General features: G+C 37.0%; 1 protein-coding gene across 1 annotated transcript; it reads right to left on the bottom strand.

Annotated features, from left to right (window-relative positions):
- Nucleotides 1-10761: 10761 nt before the first annotated feature.
- Nucleotides 10762-12590, bottom strand: LOC307004050 (uncharacterized protein; the record flags this gene model as incomplete). The annotated part of the gene is made up of 6 exons (XM_079622991.1): nucleotides 10762-10894; nucleotides 11074-11097; nucleotides 11227-11280; nucleotides 11972-12022; nucleotides 12314-12412; nucleotides 12508-12590. 6 exons carry the CDS (start codon nucleotides 12588-12590, stop codon nucleotides 10762-10764), a joined length of 444 nt encoding a protein of 147 aa, XP_079479117.1.
- Between the last annotated feature and the right edge of the window lie 606 nt (nucleotides 12591-13196).

Below are 13196 nucleotides of genomic sequence, written 5' to 3'. Positions count from 1 at the left end.
AGGAGTGGGGCAAGGACCAGGACAAGGGAGAGGAGTGGGGCAAGGACCAGGACAAGGGAGAGGTCTTGCGGTAATGTCTTTTTGCAAATAAAGTCTTTACTGCAGGAATTCTGTTTTTCATAAACTGTACAGAAAGCTACTCTGAGATGGTCATTAATTTTTTGTATTGAATTTCTGCAACAAAATGCATGTATTTACTAAACCCAACAAAACAAAAAATGTAGATAGGCTTCAAAAGAAACTACAGTGCAGAACACAATCTATGATCAATACAATAAACTGTCTATTGTATAAGAGCAGACCTGACACATAACATAATGCAGTTTCTGTAAATTCAGCTGATGTTACTGTTCTTTCTGTCATTGTGTTATGATTGACTAAATGTTCCTGTTGGAAGAGAACATGTGTTAGTGTTTTGAATAATTATTTGATTTTGAAACATGTTTGCAGTGTTTTGTTAGACATGTGTATTGTGTTAGTGTATTATTGTATTTTGAAAATTAGTTTTGGAGTTTAGTTTACAGTGTGTGATTTTGTGCATGAAATTAACCGTTTTGCCAATTGTGTGTTTTAGGTGTGTTGGTGCGTTAAGAGTTTAGGAAACTTGTTAAATGTATTGAAAAAACTGTCATAGCGATCGTAAAAAACTGTAATATGCAGCCTAGACATTTTGCTGAACTTACGAACTTTTAGTTGCACAGATTCATTTTTAGATGCATGTTTTATTTAAAGAAAGAAAGGAAAAGGAGTCAATGGATAGTAATACAATGATTTTATTCTTCATTGGTGTGAGATGAGATTAGCAAAGTGTTGATAACAAACATTTATATATTTACTCTTTTTGCATGAATAATGAAATGTAAAATGAAAGTGGGTAATTTTGAATCTAAACAAAGCTCAAATGATAGACTTTTTGCAATTAAATCTATCTAAAAACAATCCAAAGTTGTTCTCCTTTTTCTACATCTCTTATTTTTTCCCAGGCCCCCATGCGTCCTTTGTGAGCTCTCCTGCTTTCTCATCCCCAGTCTGAAGCCTGTTGGCCAGGTTGTCCACGGTACAGGTAGGTGCTCGACAGCCGCTGCCACTGTAATACAGAAAAATATTAGCATGCTTTGGAATGCCATATAGTCGTTTTCCAAGGAGAAATTGAGCTACCAGGAAGAATCTTGCATGCTTAATTATATTGTACTCATACGAATGACAAACTAATTTAAAAATTGACATTCACATTTCAGTCTTGTCATGTTTATTAACATTTTTTACCACATGGGAATGTGACCATCTGACCTAAAAAAGACAAACATAACAAACAGGTCAATTTTACAAGCATTTCTATAACAAACAAGCAAAATACATTGACAAATCTAGACAGTGTTGTTTATGAAACATAGTATGTGAGTGTGTGTATATATACCAGTTTCCTGTGAAATAGGGAATGATCTCCACAAGATCTTCATGAGATTCCTTGCTAAAGAAAAAAAAAACATTTTGATGAAGCAGAATTGGTCACTTTTGTGGACAACAATACAATGAGAATTTGAGCATATTTTGATAGGCTACTGAAATGAGAAAAAAAAGAAAAAAAATATTTTTTTTTCTGTTGGTGAAGAAATACCATAAAGACAGCACTGGAATTCATTCAGGATCATGCTCATGTTCCTCCATTTCTTGACAATTTCCATTGGATCTCTGTCCGAGTCTCATCTCAACTCATTTACGCTGTTTCTGTTCTGTCAAGCATGTGTGTGTGTGTATACCTGATATTGGGAAAAGTCTCCATATTTTCCATGAGTCTGGTCTTATTGTTTTCCATAATCTCTGTTACATTGGGAAAAGTCTCCATATCAGATCCTCTGCTAAAAACAAATACATCACAAATATGAAAAAGAATGGTCTTTTTTGTCTTATTCTTTTTCCTCATACTTGTCAATTATGCTTGAAAATATCTTACTTACCTTGTGTTATTGAAGATGGGAAACGCAAGAGTGTAGCTGAGGATCAGAGAGCTGAGAGTCCAGACAGAAAACATGCTGTTCATCACACCAGCACTGACTTACTGAACAGAGTGAAGGGCAATGAATAAGACCACAGTTGATTCAAGCTTATATAAAATTCCCCGACTATTCAAATGGTCATCAATCTTTAGGGATCTGAATCTGTGTGTAATTCCCACAGGCCGGAGTGGGTTTTGTCCTTGAACAGGGACAAATATTTTTAAAAGACATACGGAGAAGATTGATGAGACCTTACTGATGCGTTAATAAATGTACATTATATATATATTAATAATATATAATACATAATATGTAACTTTCTCTCATATATATATATATAATATATATATATATATATATATATATATATATATATATATATATATATATATGAGAGAGAGAGTTTATAACCAAAATTAATATATTTAAATGAATTGATTTATATATTCTTCTCTGAATGTGTTATTGCATTCCATTAGTATGTCACATGCAGTTGTAACACAGTTATTTCCCCCACATTCTTTTGTTTCATACTGTTGACAGCATGAGGAATTGAAATATTTATGAAAATATGCGACCAGGTATGTTTGGGAGATTTCATCAGCCATACATTTTTGGGCTACTTACAGTTTTTCTCGATTGCTTAAACACATTTCTTGAAACTATGCCTCGTATTCTCAAAACAGTTAACACAAATCCATAACGTCTCACCCAGTTCCCCAAACATCCTATTTTCAGGTCAAAGTGAAGCTCTACACTCAAAACCATTCACTCTTGCTGAAAAACCAAACTTTGTCCTCAGACTGGACACACAAGCCATCAAAATCACACACACTACAACATAGTCCTACACACTGGTGCAATAAATTCAAAACAACATTTTCAAAACTGGTAAGTTATGTTGCTTGTAGTTCCCCCCTCACAAACCTTTTCACATGATGAACACAAAAGACACAACCAATGGATACATTGGCACATTTTGATACATCCATGTACTATACAGTACAACACACACACAAAAACCCAAACATTTTTGTTTTTCCTGTTTTAGTGTTTTTTTATTTATTTTTTACTCTCTCTAAATTGTTTTTATATTTACTTACGTAAGATGTGTGTGAGCATCATATGACAGTAAAAGAGCACACACAAACCTTATTCTAATATGCAAGAATGGTAAAGAGTGTTGGTACGTGACAGGAGGGCCTCCACTCAAGGATACAATATGATGAACAAGTCTAAGAGTTCCACGTATGGTTGAAATACCATCATTGGCCTAGAAAGATAAGATTCTGGGAGTCAAGACTATAAAGGAGAGAGGACGCTTCACTGTCACACTCTGCAGACACTCTGTGTGACTGTACGACTGCTGGCCTTTTCTTGCTAGAAAATAAACCTCATCAAAGACAATTGGAAATGTTTGTCTCTTATTTTAGTGATAGAGTTTTGTTTGCCAGCACACCTCCCTGAAGCTTCTGATGATGGAGGCGACGGTGAAGCGACTCAACTTTGTCTGTACTCGTTGCCCAGACTCCCTCAGAATCATACAATTGACAAAGACATGGTCAACTAAAGTGGCTTGAATTTCATCCGAGACTGCTTGTCTTCTTGACCTTGCTCTTGCTCCTATCCCTACTCGACTTCTTTCTTCATGTCTTTCTGGATCCATTGTTCCAAAACTCAATAAACGGATTCGGGCCCTTTTATCTATCTATTGAAGGATCTGATTGATGTGTGTTAAATTTGGACTCTTAGTGTTTCCACCTGGGCAATTGTGTGCTAACTGAGCTGAAGCTGTGCTGACTTGAGTGAACAATACTGAATACTAGTGCTTTCTAAATGACCACATGGTCTAGGCAATGAGAAATGAAGGGATGTGTGTGTAGAGTTTTGCAGTGACAGTTCAACAAATCTGACTCATGTGACACAAACCAGGGAATAGTGTTTATAGTTTAGTGAAATGGGTGTGCTTTTTGATAAATGGCATTATGGTTTTGAAATTTTAGTTCAAAGGCCTGGTTATAGTGTTTAAGCAATCGAGAAAAACTGTATTATTTCATTCTGAATCATTGGAACAACATGTGATCAAAAACTTTACCTTGCAAGCCTAATTCTGAGTGTGTCCTCTATGATAATAAAACACATATTTGTGTTCTGGATTTATTTTGATTGTTTGCTACAAAAATGCTAGTAATATTGTTTTTGGTTTGTTTCTTTTTAACCAAAGTTTTGACTTACTCGCATGGTGAGAAGTTATAATTAGCATTCTAACATTTAAATGTTAATTTGCCTATTCATAAAAGACATTCATGACATTCACAAAGGTAGCCCAATTTCTTCTAAGCTAATATTTATTTGTACTTCACAGGAATTTACGATCTTCACTTCGTATCTTGGATAATCGATTCAGAATGGGGATGAGGAAGCAGGAAAGTCCACATTGGATCCCTGGGGGCCTGGGAAAAAACAGTATAGAGTATAGGAGAAAAAGATTATTTTTAAAAATTAAAAAAAATAAAAATTGCTTGAAAATGTACATTCTCAACAATAATGTCATCTCTTCGTACAAATGAATAAAATATTTTTTATTACTATCAATTGACTTCTTTTCTTATGTTGATGACAAAATACTGTCAATATATAACAAGTAACGTTGCCTCTTTTATCATTCATAAAAAAACACAACCTAAAATACAGTTTTTTACAATCGCTATGACAGTTTTTTCAATAGATTTAACAATTTTCCTAAACTCTTAACACACCAACACACCTAAAACACACAATTGGCAAAACGGTTAATTTCATGCTCAAAATCACACATTGTAAACTAAACTCCAAAACTAATTTTCAAAATACAATAATACACTAACACAATACACTATATCTAACAAAACACTGCAAACATGTTTCAAAATCAAATAATTATTCAAAACACTAACACATGTTCTCTTCCAACAGGAACATTTAGTCAATCATAACACAATGACAAAAAAACACTAACATCATCTGAAATTACAGAAACTGCATTATGTTATGTGTCAGGTCTGCCCTTCTACAATAGACAGTATATTGTATTGAATATACAATTTTCTCTACATTTTTGTTTTGTTGAGTTTAGTAAATGCATACATTTCTTTTCTTTTTCTGCAGAAATTCAATACAAAAAAATTATGACCATCTCAGAGTAGCTTTATGTACAGTTTATAAAAAAAAAAAAAAAAGACAGACACAGAATTGTCTGAAGTAAAGACTTTATTTGCCAAAGAACATTACTGCAAGATATACCTCTCCCTTGTCCTGGTCCTTGCCCCACTCCTCTCCCTTGTCCTGGTCCTTGCCCCACTCCTCTCCCTTGTCCTGGTCCTTGCCCCACTCCTCTCCCTTGTCCTGGTCCTTGCCCCACTCCTCTCCCTTGTCCTGGTCCTTGTCCCACTCCTCTCCCTTGTCCTGGTCCTTGCCCCACTCCTCTCCCTTGTCCTGGTTCTTGCCCCACTCCTCTCCCTTGTCCTGGTCCTTGCCCCACTCCTCTCCCTTGTCCTGGTCCTTGCCCCACTCCTCTCCCTTGTCCTGGTCCTTGTCCCACTCCTCTCCCTTGTCCTGGTCCTTGCCCCACTCCTCTCCCTTGTCCTGGTCCTTGCCCCACTCCTCTCCCTTGTCCTGGTCCTTGTCCCACTCCTCTCCCTTGTCCTGGTCCTTGCCCCACTCCTCTCCCTTGTCCTGGTCCTTGCCCCACTCCTCTCCCTTGTCCTGGTTCTTGCCCCACTCCTCTCCCTTGTCCTGGTCCTTGCCCCACTCCTCTCCCTTGTCCTGGTCCTTGCCCCACTCCTCTCCCTTGTCCTGGTCCTTGCCCCACTCCTCTCCCTTGTCCTGGTTCTTGCCCCACTCCTCTCCCTTGTCCTGGTCCTTGCTCCACTCCTCTCCCTTGTCCTGGTCCTTGCCCCACTCCTCTCCCTTGTCCTGGTCCTTGCCCCACTCCTCTCCCTTGTCCTGGTCCTTGCCCCACTCCTCTCCCTTGTCCTGGTCCTTGTCCCACTCATCTCCCTTGTCCTGGTCCTTGTCCCACTCCTCTCCCTTGTCCTGGTCCTTGCCCCACTCCTCTCCCTTGTCCTGGTCCTTGTCCCACTCCTCTCCCTTGTCCTGGTCCTTGTCCCACTCCTCTCCCTTGTCCTGGTCCTTGTCCCACTCCTCTCCCTTGTCCTGGTCCTTGCCCCACTCCTCTCCCTTGTCCTGGTACTCATCTTCCTCTCCCCCCGTGTAGGCATTTTTCTTTCTTTCTTTCTTTCTTTCTTTCTTTCTTTCTTTCTTTCTTTCTTTCTTTCTTTCTTTCTTTCTTTCTTTCTTTCTTTCTTTCTTTCTTTCTTTCTTTCTGTTGATATTGTTCCTCTTCCACACAAGATCAGTCCAAAGAGTCCTCTTTTACATTATAACATATGGTCATGCGATGCGATTGAAATAAACTCAACACCTGAGTGTAATTCCTTGGAAATCAGCTGTAATTTATATATTTGCAATACTTCAATGAGCTGTTTCTCAGTAGCAATGGAATAAAATACAGGGAATATATTTGTGTTTCAATTCACAATATGACTGACAGCTGTTCACTTTGACTTTAGCCTATAAGTTATGTTTAGAACATGATGTTATCTGTTCTGACATACAGTGTGAAAGCATTTGTAAATTTAGCAGTAAAATGACATTGTTTTGGTATTGGTTGAGCTTGTGTGTAAAAGAAGTTCAAGTATTTTAAATTTGTGTTAACTGTATGCATTTTGTGTCAAAGCAACAAGAAATGTGTTAATTGTATAGCCTACAAAGACTGATGTTATGCTAACCGTGTTAAGAGTTTAGGAAACTTGTTAAATGTATTGAAAAAACTGTCATAGCGATTGTAAAAAACTGTAAATGGCAAAAATAAATGTTTTTGCACATGGTATCCAAATAAAATTCTATATAGAACCCTTGAGTTCTTGACTCAATTTATGCCAAAAAGGTTCTGTATAAACGATTACTTAATGACGATTACATAAAACTTTAATGTTTAATGGGTTATTTAATGTTTTTATTACAGTTTTTCTCAATTGTTTACACACAAATACTGGTACTTGAGACACAATGACCACAACATGTAACTCATTCACCAACCCCCTGAACCAATTCTGCTAAACTACAAGCACAATTCCTGCTTTACACTCAAACTGCAGTTCTAAAACACACTTTTTTCAAAACACTACACACATTTCTCTGCATTTGGAACAATTTTCATGCAGAAAAACACCCTGCCATTCAAATATGCACACTGATTCATCACATGGGCAAACACCCGACACACAGTTTTACAATTAGCAATCAGAGCTTTAGCATAAAAGGGCAACAGGTGAGCTCTTCAATGGAGCAATGGATGCCAACATTGGATTTTCTTTTTTTACTGTAACTGTTAATTCTTCTGTTGTTTTGTATGTAACCACTGTATGTGCAACTTTAAGTTGGTTGGGATGTACACTGTGTACATTGTTTTTGTGGGAAAAATTAAATATATTTGTTACCGTGTATTTGTATGTTCTGAGTATAAAAACAATATTCTCAAATATTTTACAACACACTTATGTATGTACTGTCTGTAGTAAGCGTAACACTGAACAAAAAAAAGGCCTAAGTCATTATGATGAATGGAGAAGGTTTTCCATTCATCATAGTGTTTTACATTGAGCACATCAGTGTTCAACTGGTTCTTATAAATGTCTGTTCATATGATGGTTTGTGTGTGTCATTTGAAAACAAAATACCATTTTGAGAAAAAATAACATTGTTTTGAATGTAAAGTTTACAGTTTTTTTGGATTGCTTAAGCACGATTTTCAAAACAGGGCCCGTGTTTTTAAAACACTACACACAGTTAGCAGAACCACACACCCAATAAGCAAAACCCTACAGATCCTTTGCATAATTAAACACACTTGTAAAAACTATACACTTCTGTTTTAAAACCACACTTTGTTACCATATGAAACACACACGTTTCACATTGCTATACTCTGTTTGCACGAGTTACACTCTGCTGTGATAAACCTAAAACACTTTTAGCACTTACTTCCCTATGATTAGAGTAGGCTACCATCAACAAAGTATATATAATGTAAATTCACCAAACACTACACAAGACCAATGTTGCAGACTGAAGAAACTCATTTATTTCTCAACACGCCCAAAATGTTGACATGGAGATTCATAATACTGTAACAAAATGTCACTTTACGTATTGTACTGTAAGTTTACTGTAAATTTTTTTAAAAAACTAGACATTGTCTCTTCGCCTAGCTGGATCTGGCCAGAGAATTTCATCGCAAGCAATGTTGCAATGTTGTCATTAGCAAGACACCTTGGAAAGACACATCTTGAATGACGAATCCATCCTTGCATTGCTGCTACCTCCATCTGGTCACAGGCCTCCTCCATGGCTTGGATGAGGGGTACCTCAGCCTGGAGACGGAGATCATACACCTTCCACTGCCATGCCGAGAAAAACTCTTCTATAGGGTTGAGGAATGGAGAGGATGGTGGAAGATATAGGATGGTGAAATGTGGATGTTGCTGAAACCCGTTCTGAACCAGACAACAATGTATTGCATATGAACTCTGCATATGATCGATTTGATTTGCTGCTGTTAACGTTGTGCAATTGGTCCAAGAATGTAAGTATGAGTGCTGTGTTGTAAGGGCCCATATGGGCATGGCGGTGGAGGACCCCATTCTGTGTAATGGCTGCACAGTGTTATATTACCCCACGCTGCCCTGGGACATTGACTATAGCCCTGTGGCCAATGATGTTTCTTCCCCTCCTTCGTGTTCTCGTCAGGTTGAACCCAGCCTCATCTACGTAAATGAACTCATGCTGGATCTCCTCTCCATCCATTCGTAAAACTCTCTGAAGAACAGTGTCAGGCAAAATTGTGCAGTTCAGTGTAGATCTAGTACCAGTTTTCCAATCGAAATGTTCTTATCACACTTGCCATTGTGTATCGGCTTAGATTTGGCTGTACTCGCAGTCCAGCCTCCCTCAGCGTCAGGCCGTGGTTGACAACGTGGTCAACCAGTGTTGCGCGGATCTCATTTGTCAGATTCGGTCCTCATTGAGCACCTTCTTGTCTTCCTCTTCCTCTACTTCTACCTCCAGCATGGCCTCCATATCTTCCTCTTCCTCTGTTGATTCCTCTTCCTTCTCTTCCTCCCCTTCCTCCTCCTCCTTGTCCTCCTCCTTGTTCTCCTCATTCTCATTCTCCTCCTCGTCTTACTCTTTCTCTGACTCTTTCCATTGTGCTTGAAGACCGATGAACTCACCTGCTGCTTTTTATAGTGCTTATACCTGATTGGTGTGTCTACAATTAAGCAGACAAGTGTTTGCACACCTGATGACTGTGTTGAACCAATTGGTTGGACGGTGCGGTAATTTGACAGTCAGTGCTTTGGTATTGCAAGGAAGTGACTTCATGATAGATTTTTGTGTGTAATGTATGTTAAGTGTGTTTAGTGTTTTGCAAATCACTGTGTGTAGAGTTTTGCAACAAGTGTGAGGTTGACAATGTGCTTATAGTTGTGCAAATATGGGCTGATGTTTTGCTTCTTGAGTGTAAGGTTTTGCTAATAGTGTACTACTTTTAATTTTAGTGTGTAAGCAATCCAAAAAAACTGTAATTTTGCAGGAGAATTGAGGGGGTTTGCCCATTGTGAGTGTGTTTTTTTTAGTTCTGAGAATATGAGGCATGCTTTCAGAAAATGTGTGTAAACAATCGAGAAAAACTGTAATTTCACATTCAAAAGGCACTTAAACTACCAAACCACTTCATACATGTCTCAAATCAACACATTCTTCCATAACTTTATATTTTCCTCTGTAAATTATTTCTTTCTTCTACCTCTCTACTGTTTAGAATTCACTGCGATATATGCTACTATAGAATGAATCAGACATGATACAATATGCTTCAATACTTTATATATTTTATGTCTTCCCCCCCCCCCAAATTCCAAAGTATTGTCACCATCCACCGACACAGACACATTAGGAATCAGCTGTGGTTGGTCCAATTGTTTTTATACCATTTAATTTTTAGATTCGAAATATATTTCATTACAATATTACTGTGTAGAAATGTGGCAAAATGCGGTCTAATTCAGTTTTGTATTATGTTATTGTTTTGAACTTAAGTTTAACAGGTTTGTAAGCATGTGCAAATTGGGCTGTAGGTAGTTTTGGGGGTTGTTGTGTCGAAGTGAAAAAAGAGTTAATGTGATTTGAAATATGTATAGTCATTGAATGCATTTTGTGCCAAAGCAATGATAAATGATCCACAGTTTAGCCCACATATACTTCTGTTGTGCTCACTGTGTGAAGAGTTTTGAAAAAGTGACCTAAGTATTGAGAAATGTGTCCTAGTAGCAACTGTAAAAAACTGTAATTGAAATATTATGAAAATACGCAGCCTAGACATTTTGCTGAACTTACGAACTTTTAGTTGCACAGATTCATTTTTAGATGCATTTTTTATTTAAAGAAAGAAAGGAAAAGGAGTCAATGGATAGTAATACAATGATTTTATTGAGATTAGCAAAGTGTTGATAACAAACATTTATATATTTACTCTTTTTGCATGAATAATGAAATGTAAAATGAAAGTGGGTAATTTTGAATCTAAACAAAGCTCAAATGATAACTTTTTGCAATTAAATCTATCTAAAAACAATCCAAAGTTGTTCTCCTTTTTCTACATCTCTTATTTTTTCCCAGGCCCCCATGGGTCCTGTGTGAGCTTTCCTGCTTTCTCATCCCCAGTCTGAAGCCTGACGCCCAGGTTATGCACGGTACAGGTAGAAAGTCGACAGTCGCTGATGATTAAGCCGCTGGTGCTGTAATACAGAAAAATATTAGCATGCTTTGGAATGCCATATAGTCGTTTTCCAAGGAGAAATTGAGCTACCAGGAAGAATCTTGCATGCTTAATTATATTGTACTCATACGAATGACAAACTAATTTATAAATTGACATTCACATTTCAGTCTTGTCATGTTAATTAACATTTTTTACCCCATGGGAAAGTGACCATCTGACCTAAAAAAGACAAACATAACAAACAGGTCAATTTTAAAAGCATTTCTGTATAACAAACAAGCAAAACACATAGACAAATCTAGACAGTGTTGTTTATGAAGCATTGTATGTGAGTGTGTGTATATATACCAGTTTCTTGTAAAATAGGGAATGATCTCCACAAGATCTTCATGAGATTCCATGCTAAAGAAAAAAAATTTTTTTTGATGAAGCAGAATTGGTCACTTTTGTGGACAACACAATGAGAACTTGAGCATATTTTGATACTGAAATGAAAAAAATTTAAAAACATTCCTGTTGGTGAAAAAATACCATAAAGACAGCACTGGAATTCTCTCATTTAGGATCATGCTCATGTTCCTCCATTTCTTGCCAATTCCCTTTGGATCTCTGTCCGAGTCTCATCTCAACTCATTCAAGGCAAGGCAAGGCAAGGCAAGTTTATTTAGCACATTTCATACACAATGGTAATTCAAAGTGCTTTACATAGAATACATATAAATAAAATAATCAAAAGAAATAAGAATAATTAAAACAGTTTAGAATAAATTCTGTATGAGCTGCAACTGTCTTATGGTCTTTTTGGGAAGGCCAGTGAGGAGTCCATTACAATAATCCACCCTGCTGGTGATGGAAGCATGCACAAGTTTCTCTAAGTCTTGACTGGAAACAAAGCATCTAATTCTTGCAATATTATTCAGATAATAGTATGCTGATTTAGTTATTGATTTGACATGACTACTGAAGCTAAGGTCTGGCTCTAGAGACACACCAAGATTCCTGACTTGATTTTTAGTTGTTTGACTTGATTTGATTCAGACTGTTTCTGTTCTGCCAAGTGTGTGTGTGTGTGTGTGTTTCCCTTGGTTCGTACCTGTTTCCCGTGACCTCTGTGAAATTGGAAATGACCGTCGTGGATTCCGTGCTGAAAACAAACACATCTCAATGAAGCAGAATTGGTCACTTTTGTGGACAACAATACAATGAGAATTTGAGCATATTTTGATAGGCTACTGAAATGAGAAAAAAAAGAAAAATAAATATTTTTTTCTTTTGGTGCAGAAATACCATAAAGACAGCACTGGAATTCATTCAGGATCATGCTCATGTTCCTCCATTTCTTGACAATTTCCATTGGATCTCTGTCCGAGTCTCATCTCAACTCATTCACGCTGTTGCTGTTCTGTCAAGCATGTGTGTGTGTGTGTGTGTATACCTGATATTGGGAAAAGTCTCCATATTTTCCATGAGTCTGGTCTTATTGTTTTCCATAATCTCTGTTACATTGGGAAAAGTCTCCATATCAGATCCTCTGCTAAAAACAAATACATCACAAATATGAAAAAGAATGGTCTTTTTTGTCTTATTCTTTTTCCTCATACTTGTCAATTATGCTTGAAAATATCTTACCTTGTGCTATTGAAGATGGGAAACGCAAGAGTGTAGCTGAGGATCAGAGAGCTGAGAGTCCAGACAGAAAACATGCTGTTCATCACACCAGCACTGACTTACTGAACAGAGTGAAGGGCAATGAATAAGACCACAGTTGATTCAAGCTTATATAAAATTCCCCGACTATTCAAATGGTCATCAATCTTTAGGGATCTGAATCTGTGTGTAATTCCCACAGGCCGGAGTGGGTTTTGCCTTGAACAGGGACAAATATTTTTAAAAGACATACGGAGAAGATTGATGAGACCTTACTGATGCGTTTACAAATGTACATTTATATATATATATATATATATATAGAGAGAGAGAGTTTATAATACCAATTAATATATTTAAATGAATTGATTTATATATATTCTTCTCTGAATGTGTTATTGCATTCCATTAGTATGTCACATGCAGTTGTAGCACAGTTATTTCCCCCACATTCTTTTGTTTATATTTCAACAGTATGAGTAATTGAAATATGTATGAAAATATGCGACCAGGTATGTTTGGGAGATTTCATCAGCCATACATTTTTGGACTACTTAATAAAACAAAATAAAAAAACATTAAACATTAAAGTTTTATGTAATCGTCATTAAGTAATCATTTATACGGAACCTTTTTGGCATAAATTGAGTCAAGAACTCAAGGGTTCTATA

Source organism: Phoxinus phoxinus (genome assembly GCF_949152265.1).
Source record: "Phoxinus phoxinus genome assembly, chromosome: 9".
Classification (NCBI taxonomy): domain Eukaryota; kingdom Metazoa; phylum Chordata; class Actinopteri; order Cypriniformes; family Leuciscidae; genus Phoxinus; species Phoxinus phoxinus.
This window is presented reverse-complemented; position numbering and strand designations above follow the sequence as displayed.